General features: G+C 41.8%; 2 protein-coding genes across 2 annotated transcripts; one reads left to right on the top strand and one right to left on the bottom strand.

Moving 5' to 3' along the window:
- The first annotated feature begins 6,145 nt into the window (after nucleotides 1-6,145).
- Nucleotides 6,146-6,718, top strand: LOC138894103 (uncharacterized). Its single transcript, XM_070178783.1, has one exon. It carries the CDS (start codon nucleotides 6,146-6,148, stop codon nucleotides 6,716-6,718), a length of 573 nt encoding a protein of 190 aa, XP_070034884.1.
- Nucleotides 6,719-8,217: 1,499 nt separating this feature from the next.
- On the bottom strand, nucleotides 8,218-8,664 carry LOC138894102 (uncharacterized). Its single transcript, XM_070178782.1, has one exon. It carries the CDS (start codon nucleotides 8,662-8,664, stop codon nucleotides 8,218-8,220), a length of 447 nt encoding a protein of 148 aa, XP_070034883.1.
- Between the last annotated feature and the right edge of the window lie 4,635 nt (nucleotides 8,665-13,299).

The following is a 13,299-nucleotide window of genomic DNA, read 5'->3' as shown; positions in this document are numbered from 1 at the left end:
ACATACAGATAAGAAAGAACATGAATATGACTCTTGCCTCTTGGTAATTACTGCTCATTCAACCAAAGGTGAGATAATAACGATAGCCTCTTCAATTTCAGATTACTTGCACTTGATAAATAATTGTTCAAGTGTCTTTTATAACTAATTGAAAATTCTATATTGGTTTTTGAAGAGCACAATAACGGCAGGTAATTGAAGAGTCTAACCACCATTATCGTGATTAACCGTTACAATTTTTCAATATCTTCACCTTTTGTATTTATTAGAATGTAAGTTACATTTTTGTACAATTTTTTTTATAGGAGTAGGATTGGTTGAAGGGCAAAACTATCAGTTAGCTTTTGATGGGTAAATTTATAAATCAACTTCTAACTTAGGGTGTTCATACTTTAGTATAGTATTGTATACGGTTAAAATCGGGCCCACCCGATTTTACTATCTGACCGAGACCGGAAGTTTGTATCGAAGGATGGCCTTGTAACGGAATATGCCATATCACGAGGATAAGGTACCGAGTTCGGAACCGAGGTACCTGTCAAGATCGAGGCTAGTAGCGATCGAAGCCAAGTGAGACAGACATCGATCAAGATCGAAGATAGCATAATAACAGAAAGGCAAGATATCCGTGGTTGGTCGAGAATCATGGCGTAAATCTCGGTGACTGATCGAGGATCATGGCGTAAATCTCGGAACGGATCAAATCAGAAATGGTTGATTAGCTAATCATGGGGTTTTCTTCTGTAATTAGAATTGTACCATAAGTAGAACTCCTCTACTATATAAAGGGGGGTTCTAATCATTTGTAACAGACGATTCAGAGAGATAAAAGCAATACAATTTTCTTTCCTGTTGACACGATTGTTTATCAGCTTGCTTTATTTTTAACTATTTTGGTATCAGTCAGTTCGAGGGCACTCTAGCTCGAGGGTTGAATTCCGTTTCAATACTGGTTCGCCTTATTTTATAGTTCATTTCTGTTATTAATCTTCATATTTGTCTACCGGTATTAAGTGAAATCGTGTATCCTTAGAACCTCATTAAAAGTTTAATTGTTATCCAATTTTAAGGGTAAACAGTTTGGCGCTCACCGTGGGGCTAAGGATAATAGTGATTGCTTAATACTGATTCCAATAACACACACTGCTTTACACTTATTCTCGTAACAATCTTTGTTTTCAGGATAAACATGTCAAACTCACAAGCAGCGCCTATACATGGTGATAACGGTCTCAGATTTCATGGGTAAAATGACAATATAGCCGCCCTAGAGATTGAGGAGCCTTAGGCTGACCTCGAGGAAGCCCCAATTACAAATCCCGTCAATGTCAGTTCACATGTCGCCCTAAAGGCAAATTTAGGCATTGATCCCAAAGGTAGCATACACAGAGAAGTTCGATCAGGAGGTCGAGGTACACAGGGTGGAGAAGATGGTGGATTTAACCTCCAATTTATAATCGAAATGTTACAGGCTCAACAAGCCGCTATAGCACAACTACAAAATTAGCACCGAACACCGAGTAGGATCGAACCAGAAGTCGGTCACAGGACTGGGCCTGTGCCAGAAAAGTCAAACGCCAACGAATTGGGGACTGACCCTGCCATTATGAAAATGTTCGAGGAGCTCACTAAACATATTGAATCGGGAGAAAAGAAAATCGAGGCAAATGATAAGAAAGTGGAGACATACAACTCCCGGGTTGACCAAATACCAGGGGCACCGCCGATTCTAAATGGTATGGATTCAAAGAAATTTGTACAGAAGCCCTTCCCACCAAGTGCGGCACCAAAACCCATTCTGAAGAAGTTTCGAATGCCAGAAATTCCCAAGTACAATGGGACCACCGACTCTAATGAACATGTCACTTCTTATACATGCGCAATAAAGGGAAATGACTTATAAGACGATGAGATTGAATATGTTCTACTGACAAAATTTGGAGAAACCTTGTCGAAAGGAGCAATGATATGATACCATAATTTGCCGCCTAATTCCATCGATTCCTTCGCCATGCTTGCAGACTCATTCATAAAGGCACATGCCGGAGCAATAAAAAACAAACAGACAACGAAATATTGAGGGAATTTGTATCTCGGTTTCATATGGAACGCATGGAACTACGACCGGTTACAGACGATTGGGCTGTTCAGGCCTTTACTCAAGGTTTGAACGAACGAAGTTCGGTGGCATCACGACAGCTAAAGCAGAATTTAATTGAATATCTAGTGGTAACTTGGGCCGATGTACATAATCGATACCAGTCGAAGATCAGGGTCGAGGATGATCAATTGGGGACCCTTTCCGATTTTGCTTATCCAAACAGGCCCGTCGGCAGAACTCAAAGGGATATCGACAGAGAACCCCAGTCGAGCAGAGATCGGTATCTACCATACAACGCAGATCGTAGAAATAACGACCCAAGATGCAATCTCATCCGAAATGATTGAAGGAACGATCGAAGACAGAGATCTCAAGGGCTCATGAGCAAAAGTGTCTTCGATAAACATGCCAATCCCACAGAAGTAGCGCAATTGTCAGAATACAACTTCAACATAGACGCATCAGGTATTGTGGCAGCCATTAGGAGCATCAAAGATACTAGATAGCCCAGACCCCTACAAACCGATCCATCCCAAAAGAACCCCAATCAAACATGCAAATACCATGGTACACATGGTCATAAAACCGAAGACTGCAGACAACTAAGGGAGGAATTGGCCCGTCTATTCAACGAGGGTCATCTTCGAGAATTCTTGAGCGACCGAGCTAAAAACCATTTCAGAGACAGAGACGCAAACAGGAAAAACGAGCAGAAAGAACCACAACACGTGATTCACATGATCGTTGGTGGGGTCGATATTCCACAAGGGCTCGTGTTCAAAAGCACTAAAGTATCAATCACCAGATAAAAATAAACTCGAGACTATGTGCCAGAAGGTGCTTTATCATTCAATGACGAGGAAGCAGAAGGGATCTCACAACCCCCACAATGATGCTTTGGTAATCTCTATCCTTATGAATAAAATTTAGGTTAAACGTGTTTTAATTGATCCAGGAAGTTCAACCAATATTATTCGATAGGGTCGTGGAGCAGCTCGGCCTACAAGATCAGATCGTACCCATAACTCGGATTCTCAATGGCTTTAACATGGAAAGCGAAACAACTAAAGGTGAAATAATCCTACCAGTAAATGTAGCCGGAATTATTCAAGAAACAAAGTTCCATGTGATTGAAGGCGATATGAGATACAACACACTGCTCGGAAGACCCCAGATTTACAATATGAGAGCGGTCCCCTCAACCCTTCACCAAATGCTGAAGTTCCCAACACCGGATGGAGTAAAAATGGTGTATGAGGAACAACATGCTGCCAAAGAGATGTTCGCGGTCGACGAAGTGATACCGGTATCGGCGCTTTTGTCAACAAAAGGATCGGAGTCCAAAGGAAAACAGGAAGCTAAATAGCAACCACAGCTACCAGCCTCGACTCAATCGGAGAAGCAGGGAACAAATGAGGATGATGATTATTGGATCCCTCGATCCTTCATAATCCCCGAGGATTCCGACGCCACCAAATCGACGTTCGAGGAGCTGGAGCAAGTCGTACTGATCGAGCATCTACCCGATCGAAAGGTATACCTGGGTACGGGGTTAACCTCTGAGCTTAGGGAAAAACTCATCAAATTTCTTATCAATAATATTGATTGTTTTGCTTGGTCCCATTTAGATATGACAGGGATCCCGCCGGAAATCGCTACACATCGACTGAGCTTGGACTCGAAGTTTTGCCCGGTAAAACAAAAGAGAAGACCCCAGTCCGAGGTAAAACATGCATTCATCAAGGACGAGGTAACCAAACTTCTCAAAATAGGATCCATTTGGGAGGTAAAATATCCCAAATGGTTAGCAAACGTAGTCGTAGTCCCTAAAAAGGGAAATAAACTTAGAATGTGCGTAGACTATAAAGATTTAAGAAAAGCATGTCCTAAAGACTCTTTTTCTCTGCCCAATATCAATCGCATGATCGATGCCATGGCCGGCCACGAGATCCTTATTTTTCTCGATGCCTATTCCGGGTACAATCAAATACAAATAAACCCGAAGGATCAGGAAAAGACCTCGTTCATCACTAAGTACGGCACCTATTGTTATAATGTAATGTCGTTTGGACTAAAAATTGCTGGTGTCACTTATCAACGCTTAGTAAATCGAATGTTCAAAGAACAAATAGGTAATTCAATGGAAATTTATATTGACGATATGATAGTTAAGTCCCTGCGAGCAGAGGACCATTTGACACATTTGCAGGAGACCTTCGATATACTAAGGAAATACAACATGAAACTCAACCCGGAGAAATGTGCATTCGGGGTCGGCTCTGGCAAGTTCCTCGGCTTTATGGTATCAAATCGGGGTATCTACATCAACCCCGATAAGATCAAAGTGATCGAAGACATCACAGTCATGGATAATGTTAAGGCCGTACAAAGATTAACAGGGCGCATAGCCACCCTAGGCCGATTCATCTCAAGGTCTTCAGATAGAAGTCACAGGTTCTTTTCACTGCTAAAAAAGAATAACAATTTTGCATGGACCCCGGAATGCCAACAAGCATTGGAAGAACTAAAGCGGTACCTCTCGAGCCCGCCACTACTTCATACTCCGAAAGCGGACGAGCAACTATAATTGTACTTAGCAGTCTCGAAAATCGAGGTAAGTGAGCTGCTAGTTCGAGAAGAGCAAGGTACGCAATTTCCTATTTATTATGTTAGTCGAACTCTAGGTGAGGTCGAGACCCTGTACCCACACTTAGAAAAATTAGTGCTTTCCTTAATAAGCACTTCTAGGAAATTAAAACCATATTTTCAGTGTCACCTGATCTGTGTGGTGACTACTTATCCCTTTCACAATATTTTGCATAAACCCGAACTTTCGGGCCGATTGGCCAAATGGGCCGTCGAGATCAGTGGGTACGATATCGAGTATCAACCCCGAACGACCATCGAGTCTCAAATATTAGCGGACTTCGTGGACGACTTTACATCAGCCCGGGTACTCGAGGACGAAAAGGAACTATTATTATAATTGGGTACATCATCGGGAATGTGGACCCTCTTCTCAGACGGCGCTTCGAACGTGAAGGGGTCCGGGCTAGGCATCATTTTGAAGCCACCCACGGGTAATAAAATTAGACAAGCTATCAAAACTTCCAAGTTAACTAACAATGAGGCCAAGTATGAGGCCATGATTGCAGGTCTCGAGCTAGCAAAGGTTTGGGAGTAGAAGTCATCGAGGCCAAATGTGACCCCCTGCTCGTGGTAAACCAAGTCAACATAACTTTCAAGGTCCGAGGAGATCGAATACAGAGGTACTTGGACAAATTACAGCTGACTCTACATCAGTTTAAAGAATGGACCTTACAGCATGTGCCTCGAGAACAAAACAATGAGGCCGATGCCCTTGCAAATTTGGGGTCATCAGTCGAAGATGGCGAGATTAGCTCGGGGACTGTCGTACAACTTTCAAGGTCAGTAATCGAATGAGGCCACGCTGAAATCAACTCCACAAGTTTGACCTGGGATTGGAGGAACAAATATATCGAGTACCTAAAGAAGGGGAAGCTTCCATCGCATCCTAAAAAATTGAGAACTCTACGTACGAAGGCTACACGATTCACATTGGCCGAAGATGGAACCCTGTATAGAAGGATGTTCGATGGACCATTGGGAATATGTTTAGGACCAGGAGATACCGACTACGTCCTACGAGAAATCCACGAAGGCACCTGCGGAAATCATTCTGGTGCCGAATCATTGGTTCACAAAGTCATCAGAGCAGGATACTATTGGGCCGATATGGAGAAGGATACAAAAGAGTTTGTTTGAAAGTGTGACAAATGTCAAAGATATGCGCCGATGATTCACCAGCCCGGAAAGCAACTCCACTCAGTCTTATCCCCATGGCCATTCATGAAGTAAGGAATGGATATCGCCGGCCCTTTGCCATCGGCCCCAGGTAAAGCTAAATTTATTTTGTTTATGACTAACTATTTCTCTAAGTGAGTTGAAGCACAGGCTTTCGAGAAAATTAGAGAGAAAGAGGTCATAGACTTTATCTGGGACCACATTATATGCCGATTCGAGATGGCTGCCGAGATCGTATATGATAATGGAAAGCAATTCGTCGGCAGCAAAGTGACAAAATTTCTCGAAGATTACAAAATAAAGAGGATCCTGTCGACGCCATATCATCCTAGTGAGAACGGACAAGCCAAATCGACAAACAAAACCATCATTCAAAATCTAAAGAAAAGATTGAATGATGCTAAGGGAAAATGGAGAGAAATATTGCCCGAAGTCCTTTGGGCGTATCGAACGACGTCAAAATCCAGTACGGGGGCAACACCATTTTCTTTAGTATACGACGCCGAAGATATGATCCAGGTTGAAGTCGAGGAACCCAGCGTCAGGTTTCGATATGCAACAGAAGAGTCAAATCATGAGACTATGCATACAAGCCTCGAATTGCTAGATGAAAAACAAGAAGCCGCCCTCGTTCGAATGGCCGCACAGAAACAATGGATCGAAAAGTACTACAATCGAAGAGCGAATCTTCGACACTTCAAAATCGGGGACTTGCATCTGAGGAAGGTGACCTTCAATACTCGAGACCCAAATGAAGGAAAACTTGGTCCGAACTGGGAGGGACCATACTAGGTCCTCGATTTCATCGGAAAAGGATCCTACAAACTTGGCATGGCGAACAATTACCAAACAATTGGAATATATCACTCCTCAAACGATATTACTGCTAAAGTATGACCTTCTCCATTTTCATTTATATTTTATACTAACCATTTGCAGGTGTTTAATCGAACACATCAAAGGATTCTTCAAACATAGAGTCCTTAGGTCTGAAAGCACGTGTTGCACTCTTTTTCCCTTAGACCGGTTGTTTTCCCAAATGGGTTTTTCCGGCGAGGTTTTTAACGAGGCAACCATTGTTCATGCTAACTTAGAGCAATTCAACAGTATCCGAGGCTCCTTTACAATCAACCTCAAATACTGGTGGGCATCACCTTCGGATAGTTACAAGGAAAATACTTCATGTCGATAGGGTCTCGATAGGTAAATTTTGTAGAGGACCAAACGGTCAAATGAACCGTGTCCATGTACATTACTCGAACCCTAATGGCAAAACACGTACGCATGTATAATCTATTGAAAGAAGTATTTTTCCTTACCAGATGTTCCATGCTTCAGAAAAATTTATACTTTTCAATTTCCTACTTATGATCTATTGTGGAAATTGGCTTAAGGGCCGATCACAACTGAACTTCAAACAATTTACCCGATACTCGGGGACTGCCGTCCAAAAAAATTGACATGATCGAATTACTAAACCTCGAAATCGTAAGACCTTAAAAAGGCAATCCTCGATTTTATAGGCCACGGCCACCCCACTCGGGAACTGATACTTCGAACAAGTTTGAAGTATAACAGGGGAACAAGCCCAAAAGGCAAATCCCAAGTTAAAGGCTACGGCCAAATTAACACGGTTCGGAGACGTCCGATTTTCGTTATTAAACAAGCCTTCGAATATTTTCACGAACCGGTTAAAAAGGCTACCCTTGGCTAAATTTCTAAGGGTCTTGATAATATCGACCCTTCGAAAACCCTAATGGGTACAAAGTCATTCGAACTCTCGAACAAATTCTTTATTTTATGCTAAGGCATTACGAAACAAAGGGTTTCGATAATATCGACCCTTGAAAATCCTAATGGGTACGGAACCGTTCGAATTCTCGAGCAAATCCTTTATTTAGTGCTAAGGAACAACAAAATTTATATGATTAAACAATAAACTTTTCAAGCCGAAAAGGGGGAGAAAGCCATTCTTTTTGCTATGGTCGTATCAGCCTAATTCAAGAGCCTAAAGGGCTAGTTTATTTTTGAGAAATCATCCTCACTCAATTAAAACATAAGGGTCACCCTACTCCGAGTTCGAGCATGTACTCACTCGATTATAAAAACTACACTAGTTCGGCTTTGATCAAATTGCCTAAGCCTCGAACTTATGAACAAAATTTTCATAAGGCATAAATAAAACAAAATTTTCACAAAGCATAAATGAAATAAAGACAAGTCGGAAAGGAAAGAGATCTTTATATATAAGATAATATTTACAAGGTCAGATCAGGATCTTATACAAAAGATCAAAAGTGAAAAATCCTAAGGTTCTGATCTTCTCCTGGGGAAGCTTCTTCTCTATCGAGGTCCTCCCCATTCTTGGACCCGCTCTTGCTGCCATCATCATCATCATCATCGGAAGTGGCCAGCGCTCCATCTTCAGCTTCATGCTCTCTAGCCTTTACTATCTCATTGATAAGATCTAAACCTCGAGCATGGATCTCTTCGAGGGCTTCCCTCCGAGATTGGAATTTGGCGAGTTCGGCAATCCAATATGCTCGAGTTTGTGAAGTCCCGACTGCCTTTCTCGCTTGGACTTGAGCGACTTCAGCATCGGCCTGGTAGACGGCCACGATCGCATCTACCTCGACCTTTGCCTTTTCAGCTTCAGATTTGGCCTTGGCAAGTTCGGAAGCCAACCGAGCCTCGAGCTCCTCTATTTTCCTTGCTTGAGCCGAGCTCTTCTCCTTCATACGTTGAAGCTGACTTTTGGTCGATGATAATTGGGCTCGAGCAGTTTTTTTTTTCTGCAGCAAAGTGGTCCATACCTTCTTTCCACCCTAAGGACTCCGCCTTTATCATGTTGACCTCCTCGCGGAGCTACTTAATCCTCTCGACCTTCTGATGCAACTGTGAGATCGAATTAGCCACCGTTCCCGAATCGAGCCCATGAGCTTTTAAGATTTTCATTACCTTCTCGATCAGGTTGGTCCGATCTTTGTGAGTCGTGGCCAATTCGGCTCGGAGGTCCTTGATATGTTCTTTTTTTTGTTTAATGAGAAGGTTGAGGGCATTCCTCTCCTCGGTAAGTCTTTGAATGTCAGCCTTGTACCGACTCAGCTCGGCTCGAGACTGAATGCTTCTCGGTGAAGCGCTGAGGCCTATGTAGAAAGAAGAAAAGAAGTCAGACAAAAAGAGAAAAATAAACACAAAGGTAATACCAACAAGGGGAGCTAAGGCTTACCCGATTCAGAGCTTGCTGCGCTTCAGTGAAAAGGTTAGATGCCTCGCCCAAGTCCTTCCTCGAGACCTCCAAGTCACTCAGACCGGTAAAGTAATCATGGAAGGGGTCCTCCCTTCCGTGGGCTCCTTCGATGGAGAGGGTCTTCAAGGCCCAATCCTTTTGAATCATCTCCTCAGAAAACTAGGGGAGCAGCGGGGAGCCTCCAATTTCTATTGCCCCAAGTTAATCACTTGGGGCGTTCTCCTCATCTCGAGGGGCCTCGACAGCCGTACCCACCGTTGGCTCAGTGTGGTGGGAGGCATCTTTGATCCTCGAGGACTTCGCCCAAGTCCCTTCCCGAGACCCCATCATCTCGAGACAGAGTCTTTGCAGCCTTCACCATTCAGTGGCCTTTGGGGCCTCGATGCTCATTCCCACTCGGGCCACCAACCCGGAGTTGTCTTCTTCCACTTCTTCGTCTTCCTCCCTTAGACGCCGAACATACTTTTCTGTTAGGAGGATGATGTTCTTCCTCGGATTACAAGCTGCCTTCTTCTTAGGTTATGGATCCTCGGAGGGTGAGGACTTTTTTCTCTTTTTGTCCTTCGCTGGTTTCGGTGCCGGGATCGAAGTATCCCCCTCACCAGATAGGGTCCTCATAACAACATCTTTGCCAAGGCCTGTATAAAAGGAAATTAAGTAAGAAATGCTTTGATAAAATCATTAAAGACGTGGCAAATGGGGCTTACCATGCGTTTTGGCTTCCCATCGGCCCTTTGATAAATCGCGCCATGAGCGCTCGGCATACGAAGAGGTCGAGGCTAGGTCCCGAACCCAACTCTTAAGGTTAGAAATTGTACCGGGCATCCTAGCGACCGCTACATCACGAAAGGGGATATCGATGAGAAGAAGCAAAGGAGCAAAACAATAAATAAGAGCTAACAGTGGGATTGTACTTACCCTTCATATTCAATTTCTCGGGAAATGGCATCTTCTCGGCCGGGATTAGGTCGAAAGTCCTCACTCGAACGTATCGGCCCATCCAGCCTCGGTCTTTGTCCTCATCTATGCTCGAAAATAACACTTTGGTAGCCTGGCATTGGAGTTTTATTAACCCGCCTCGATAGAGGTGGGGGCTGTATAACCTGATGAGGTGGTCGAGGGTGAAAGGCATCCCCTCGACTTTGCTCACGAAGAATCGGAACAGAATCACAATTCGCCAAAATGAAGGATGGATTTGGCCTAGGGTTATTTGATACTGATGGAAAAAATCAACGACGACGGGGTCGAGGGGGCCCATCGTGAAAGGGTAAGTGTAAACACTTAGAAACCCTTCCACATGGGTGGTGATATCCTCTTCGGGGGTCAGGATCATCACCTCTTTGCCCTCCCAGTTGCAATCTTTCTTTACCTGCATAAGGTATCTCTCAGTTATCGAGCATATATACATCGACACTGGCTCGCATCGACCGGGAATCGACGAGGCTTTATCGATCTTAAAATCGAAAGTGAGGACACACCCCCGGGAACACACTCCTCGAGGCGCATCTCTGCCGGTGTCTTGTCGCCGACTGGCCGCGATGAAGAAGCGTTTTCCTTTTGATGAATAGTTTTTAATGTTTTTGCCATTTTTGTATGGATTTGAAGTTAAAAATAGATTGAGGTCATAAGATTTGGTGTTTTGAGAAGAGGTTAGCAGTAAAAATCGTTGATTTGCAAATGAAGAAATTAGAAGATATAAAAAGCTTTAGAGATTGGAAATCTGAAAGTAAAAGTTCAAAATGATGGAGAGAGGGGATATTTATAAATTTCACAACGACGGTTCAATATTGGCGATGGCCGACCATCGACTGACGTACATTTAATGCCTTGATAACTGTACAGACATGACGTTTCAGTCACTTCCGTCGCTTACGTCACAAGGATGACATCATGACAGGTCGAGATAGAAAATCGAAGGCTCAATTCGTTTCTTGTCATTAAACTCCAAAAAAACGAGGGGACTATCTGTATATGGTTAAAATCGGGCCCACCCGATTTTACTATTTGACCTAGACCGTGAGTTTGCATCGAAGGATGGCCTCGTAAGGGAATATGCCATATCACGAGGATAAGGTACCGAGTTCAGAACTGAGGTACCTGTCACGATCGAGGCTAGTAGCGATCAAAGCCAAGTGAGACAGACATCGAGCAAGATCGAAGATAGCATAATAACAGAAAGGCATGATATCCGTGGCTGGTCGAGGATCATGGCATAAATCTCGGTGACTGGTCGAGGATCATGGCGTAAATCTCGAAACGGATCAAATTAGAAACAATTGATTAGCTAATCATGGAGTTTTCTTCTGTAATTAGAATTGTACCATAAGTAGAACTCATCTACTATATAAAGGGGGTTCTAATCATTTGTAACAGACGATTCAGAGAGATAAAAGTAATACAATTTTCTTTCCTGTTGATACGATTGTTCATCAGCTTGCTTTATTTTTAACTATTTTGGTATCAGTCAGTTCGAGGGTACCCTAGCTCGAGGGTTGGATTCCGTTTCAATATCGGTTTGCTTTATTTTATAGTTTATTTCTGTTATTAATCTTCATATTTGTCTATCGGTATTAAGTGAAATCGCGTATCCTTAGAACCTCATTATAAGTTTAATTGTTATCCAATTTTAAGGGTAAACAAGTATGATGATGATTATCTGTATTCAAGTATTCTGGCTATTGCACTGGTTTAACGAAATAATATTGTTTAGATCCAAAAAACAAAAAAAGTAACATTCAATGGATAGGATAAGGGCGGAAGTATTCATCCGAATGATGCAAGCGCTAGAAACATTTGCAGATATTGGGGAGTACTGAAATTTCTGGGTTCAAAACAAATTAAAGGAAATTAAATTTGGATAATGGTTTGTTTGCACTTTGCCCCTTAGTATTGGTTAATCAAATGAGCGTGCTATAAAAATCTGGTTGTGCGTGCTATCTTTTTTGGTCCAAAGCAATCTCGATATTCCCTTTGATTGTCATATCAAAACCAACATTACTTTCTTTTTTAGGCTGAGTGAGGTAAGTTGTACCCACGCAAAATCATTCTTTCTTACTCAAAAAAGCATTGTTTCATGCGGAGTCATACCCACGCAAACTTATTACGAGTTGCAAATTGACTGTTTGGGCTGTATTTGGGAGGTCAAAATCGGCTGACTCAATAAATGGATCAATGTCCAATCTTATCCAAAGTTTATTTGGATTAAGATGGGCTAAACAATGAATTGTAGCCCAACCCGCCCAACTTAGCATCTTTGGAATATTTCAACTTATAAACAAATCAAACCCAATCTTATTAATAAAAAAATAAATGTTAGTTGACTCAACGTAAACTAAGATAGAATATAAACACAAAATCTATTAAAAATTTTGGTACAAAGAAGTAACTCCTGGCTCGTGAGTTAAAAATTATATTCATCATAAATGGATTTGGAAGAATGGAAATTTAAATTAAGAAAAAAATATTAGATTAAATCTGGTAAGGAGTACCTTCAAAAATATAGATGTCCTAACAAAGGGGTATGTTTACCTTAATTCCATTATACAAAAGCATAAAATAATAAGTGGTAGATATTTGACAAGTAATTAATTATTTTTTGAAAACTTGGAAAATTGCTTGTGATTGAAAACTCGTGCTTATCGTAAATGAATTTGAATAAATTGGATTAGATCTTATAGTGTTGTTCAAATATTTAGGCAGTCCTAAATAGGGGCACATATTTTGTCATCGTTTCTTAATCATGTGTCAACGTAAAATTTTCTTTTTCTTACTATGATCACTGCAACTGTTTCTCAAATACCCACCAATCCGTCTTTGTGCAAAACATTCAAAAGAGTTCTACAAAAAGCGGATAGAAGAAATTATTCACGTCTTTCACGTCTCAAGTTTGGGATAAATTATGGGCTGGTTTGTGGATAAATTATGGGCTGGTTTGGGCTAGAAAAATAAAAGGGAAAAAAACATAAATAGCCAGTCCTGTATCTTCTTAAACACTGACTAGCCATACACTTTTATCAATCCAAAATAGCCATAAAAAAATAGCCGGACAATTATAAATGTTATATACTGGATATATTGATTATATATCGAATAAAGTATTAAAATTCAATATATACTATGTATA

This window comes from Nicotiana tomentosiformis, chromosome 6 (genome assembly GCF_000390325.3).
Source record: "Nicotiana tomentosiformis chromosome 6, ASM39032v3, whole genome shotgun sequence".
NCBI lineage: Eukaryota > Viridiplantae > Streptophyta > Magnoliopsida > Solanales > Solanaceae > Nicotiana > Nicotiana tomentosiformis.
This window is presented reverse-complemented; position numbering and strand designations above follow the sequence as displayed.

Bases quoted from the DNA above. Each gene is read 5' to 3' on its own strand.
- LOC138894102 (XM_070178782.1), bottom strand. From the start codon at position 8,664: ATGAAGGAGAAGAGCTCGGCTCAAGCAAGGAAAATAGAGGAGCTCGAG.
- LOC138894103 (XM_070178783.1), top strand. From the start codon at position 6,146: ATGGCTGCCGAGATCGTATATGATAATGGAAAGCAATTCGTCGGCAGC.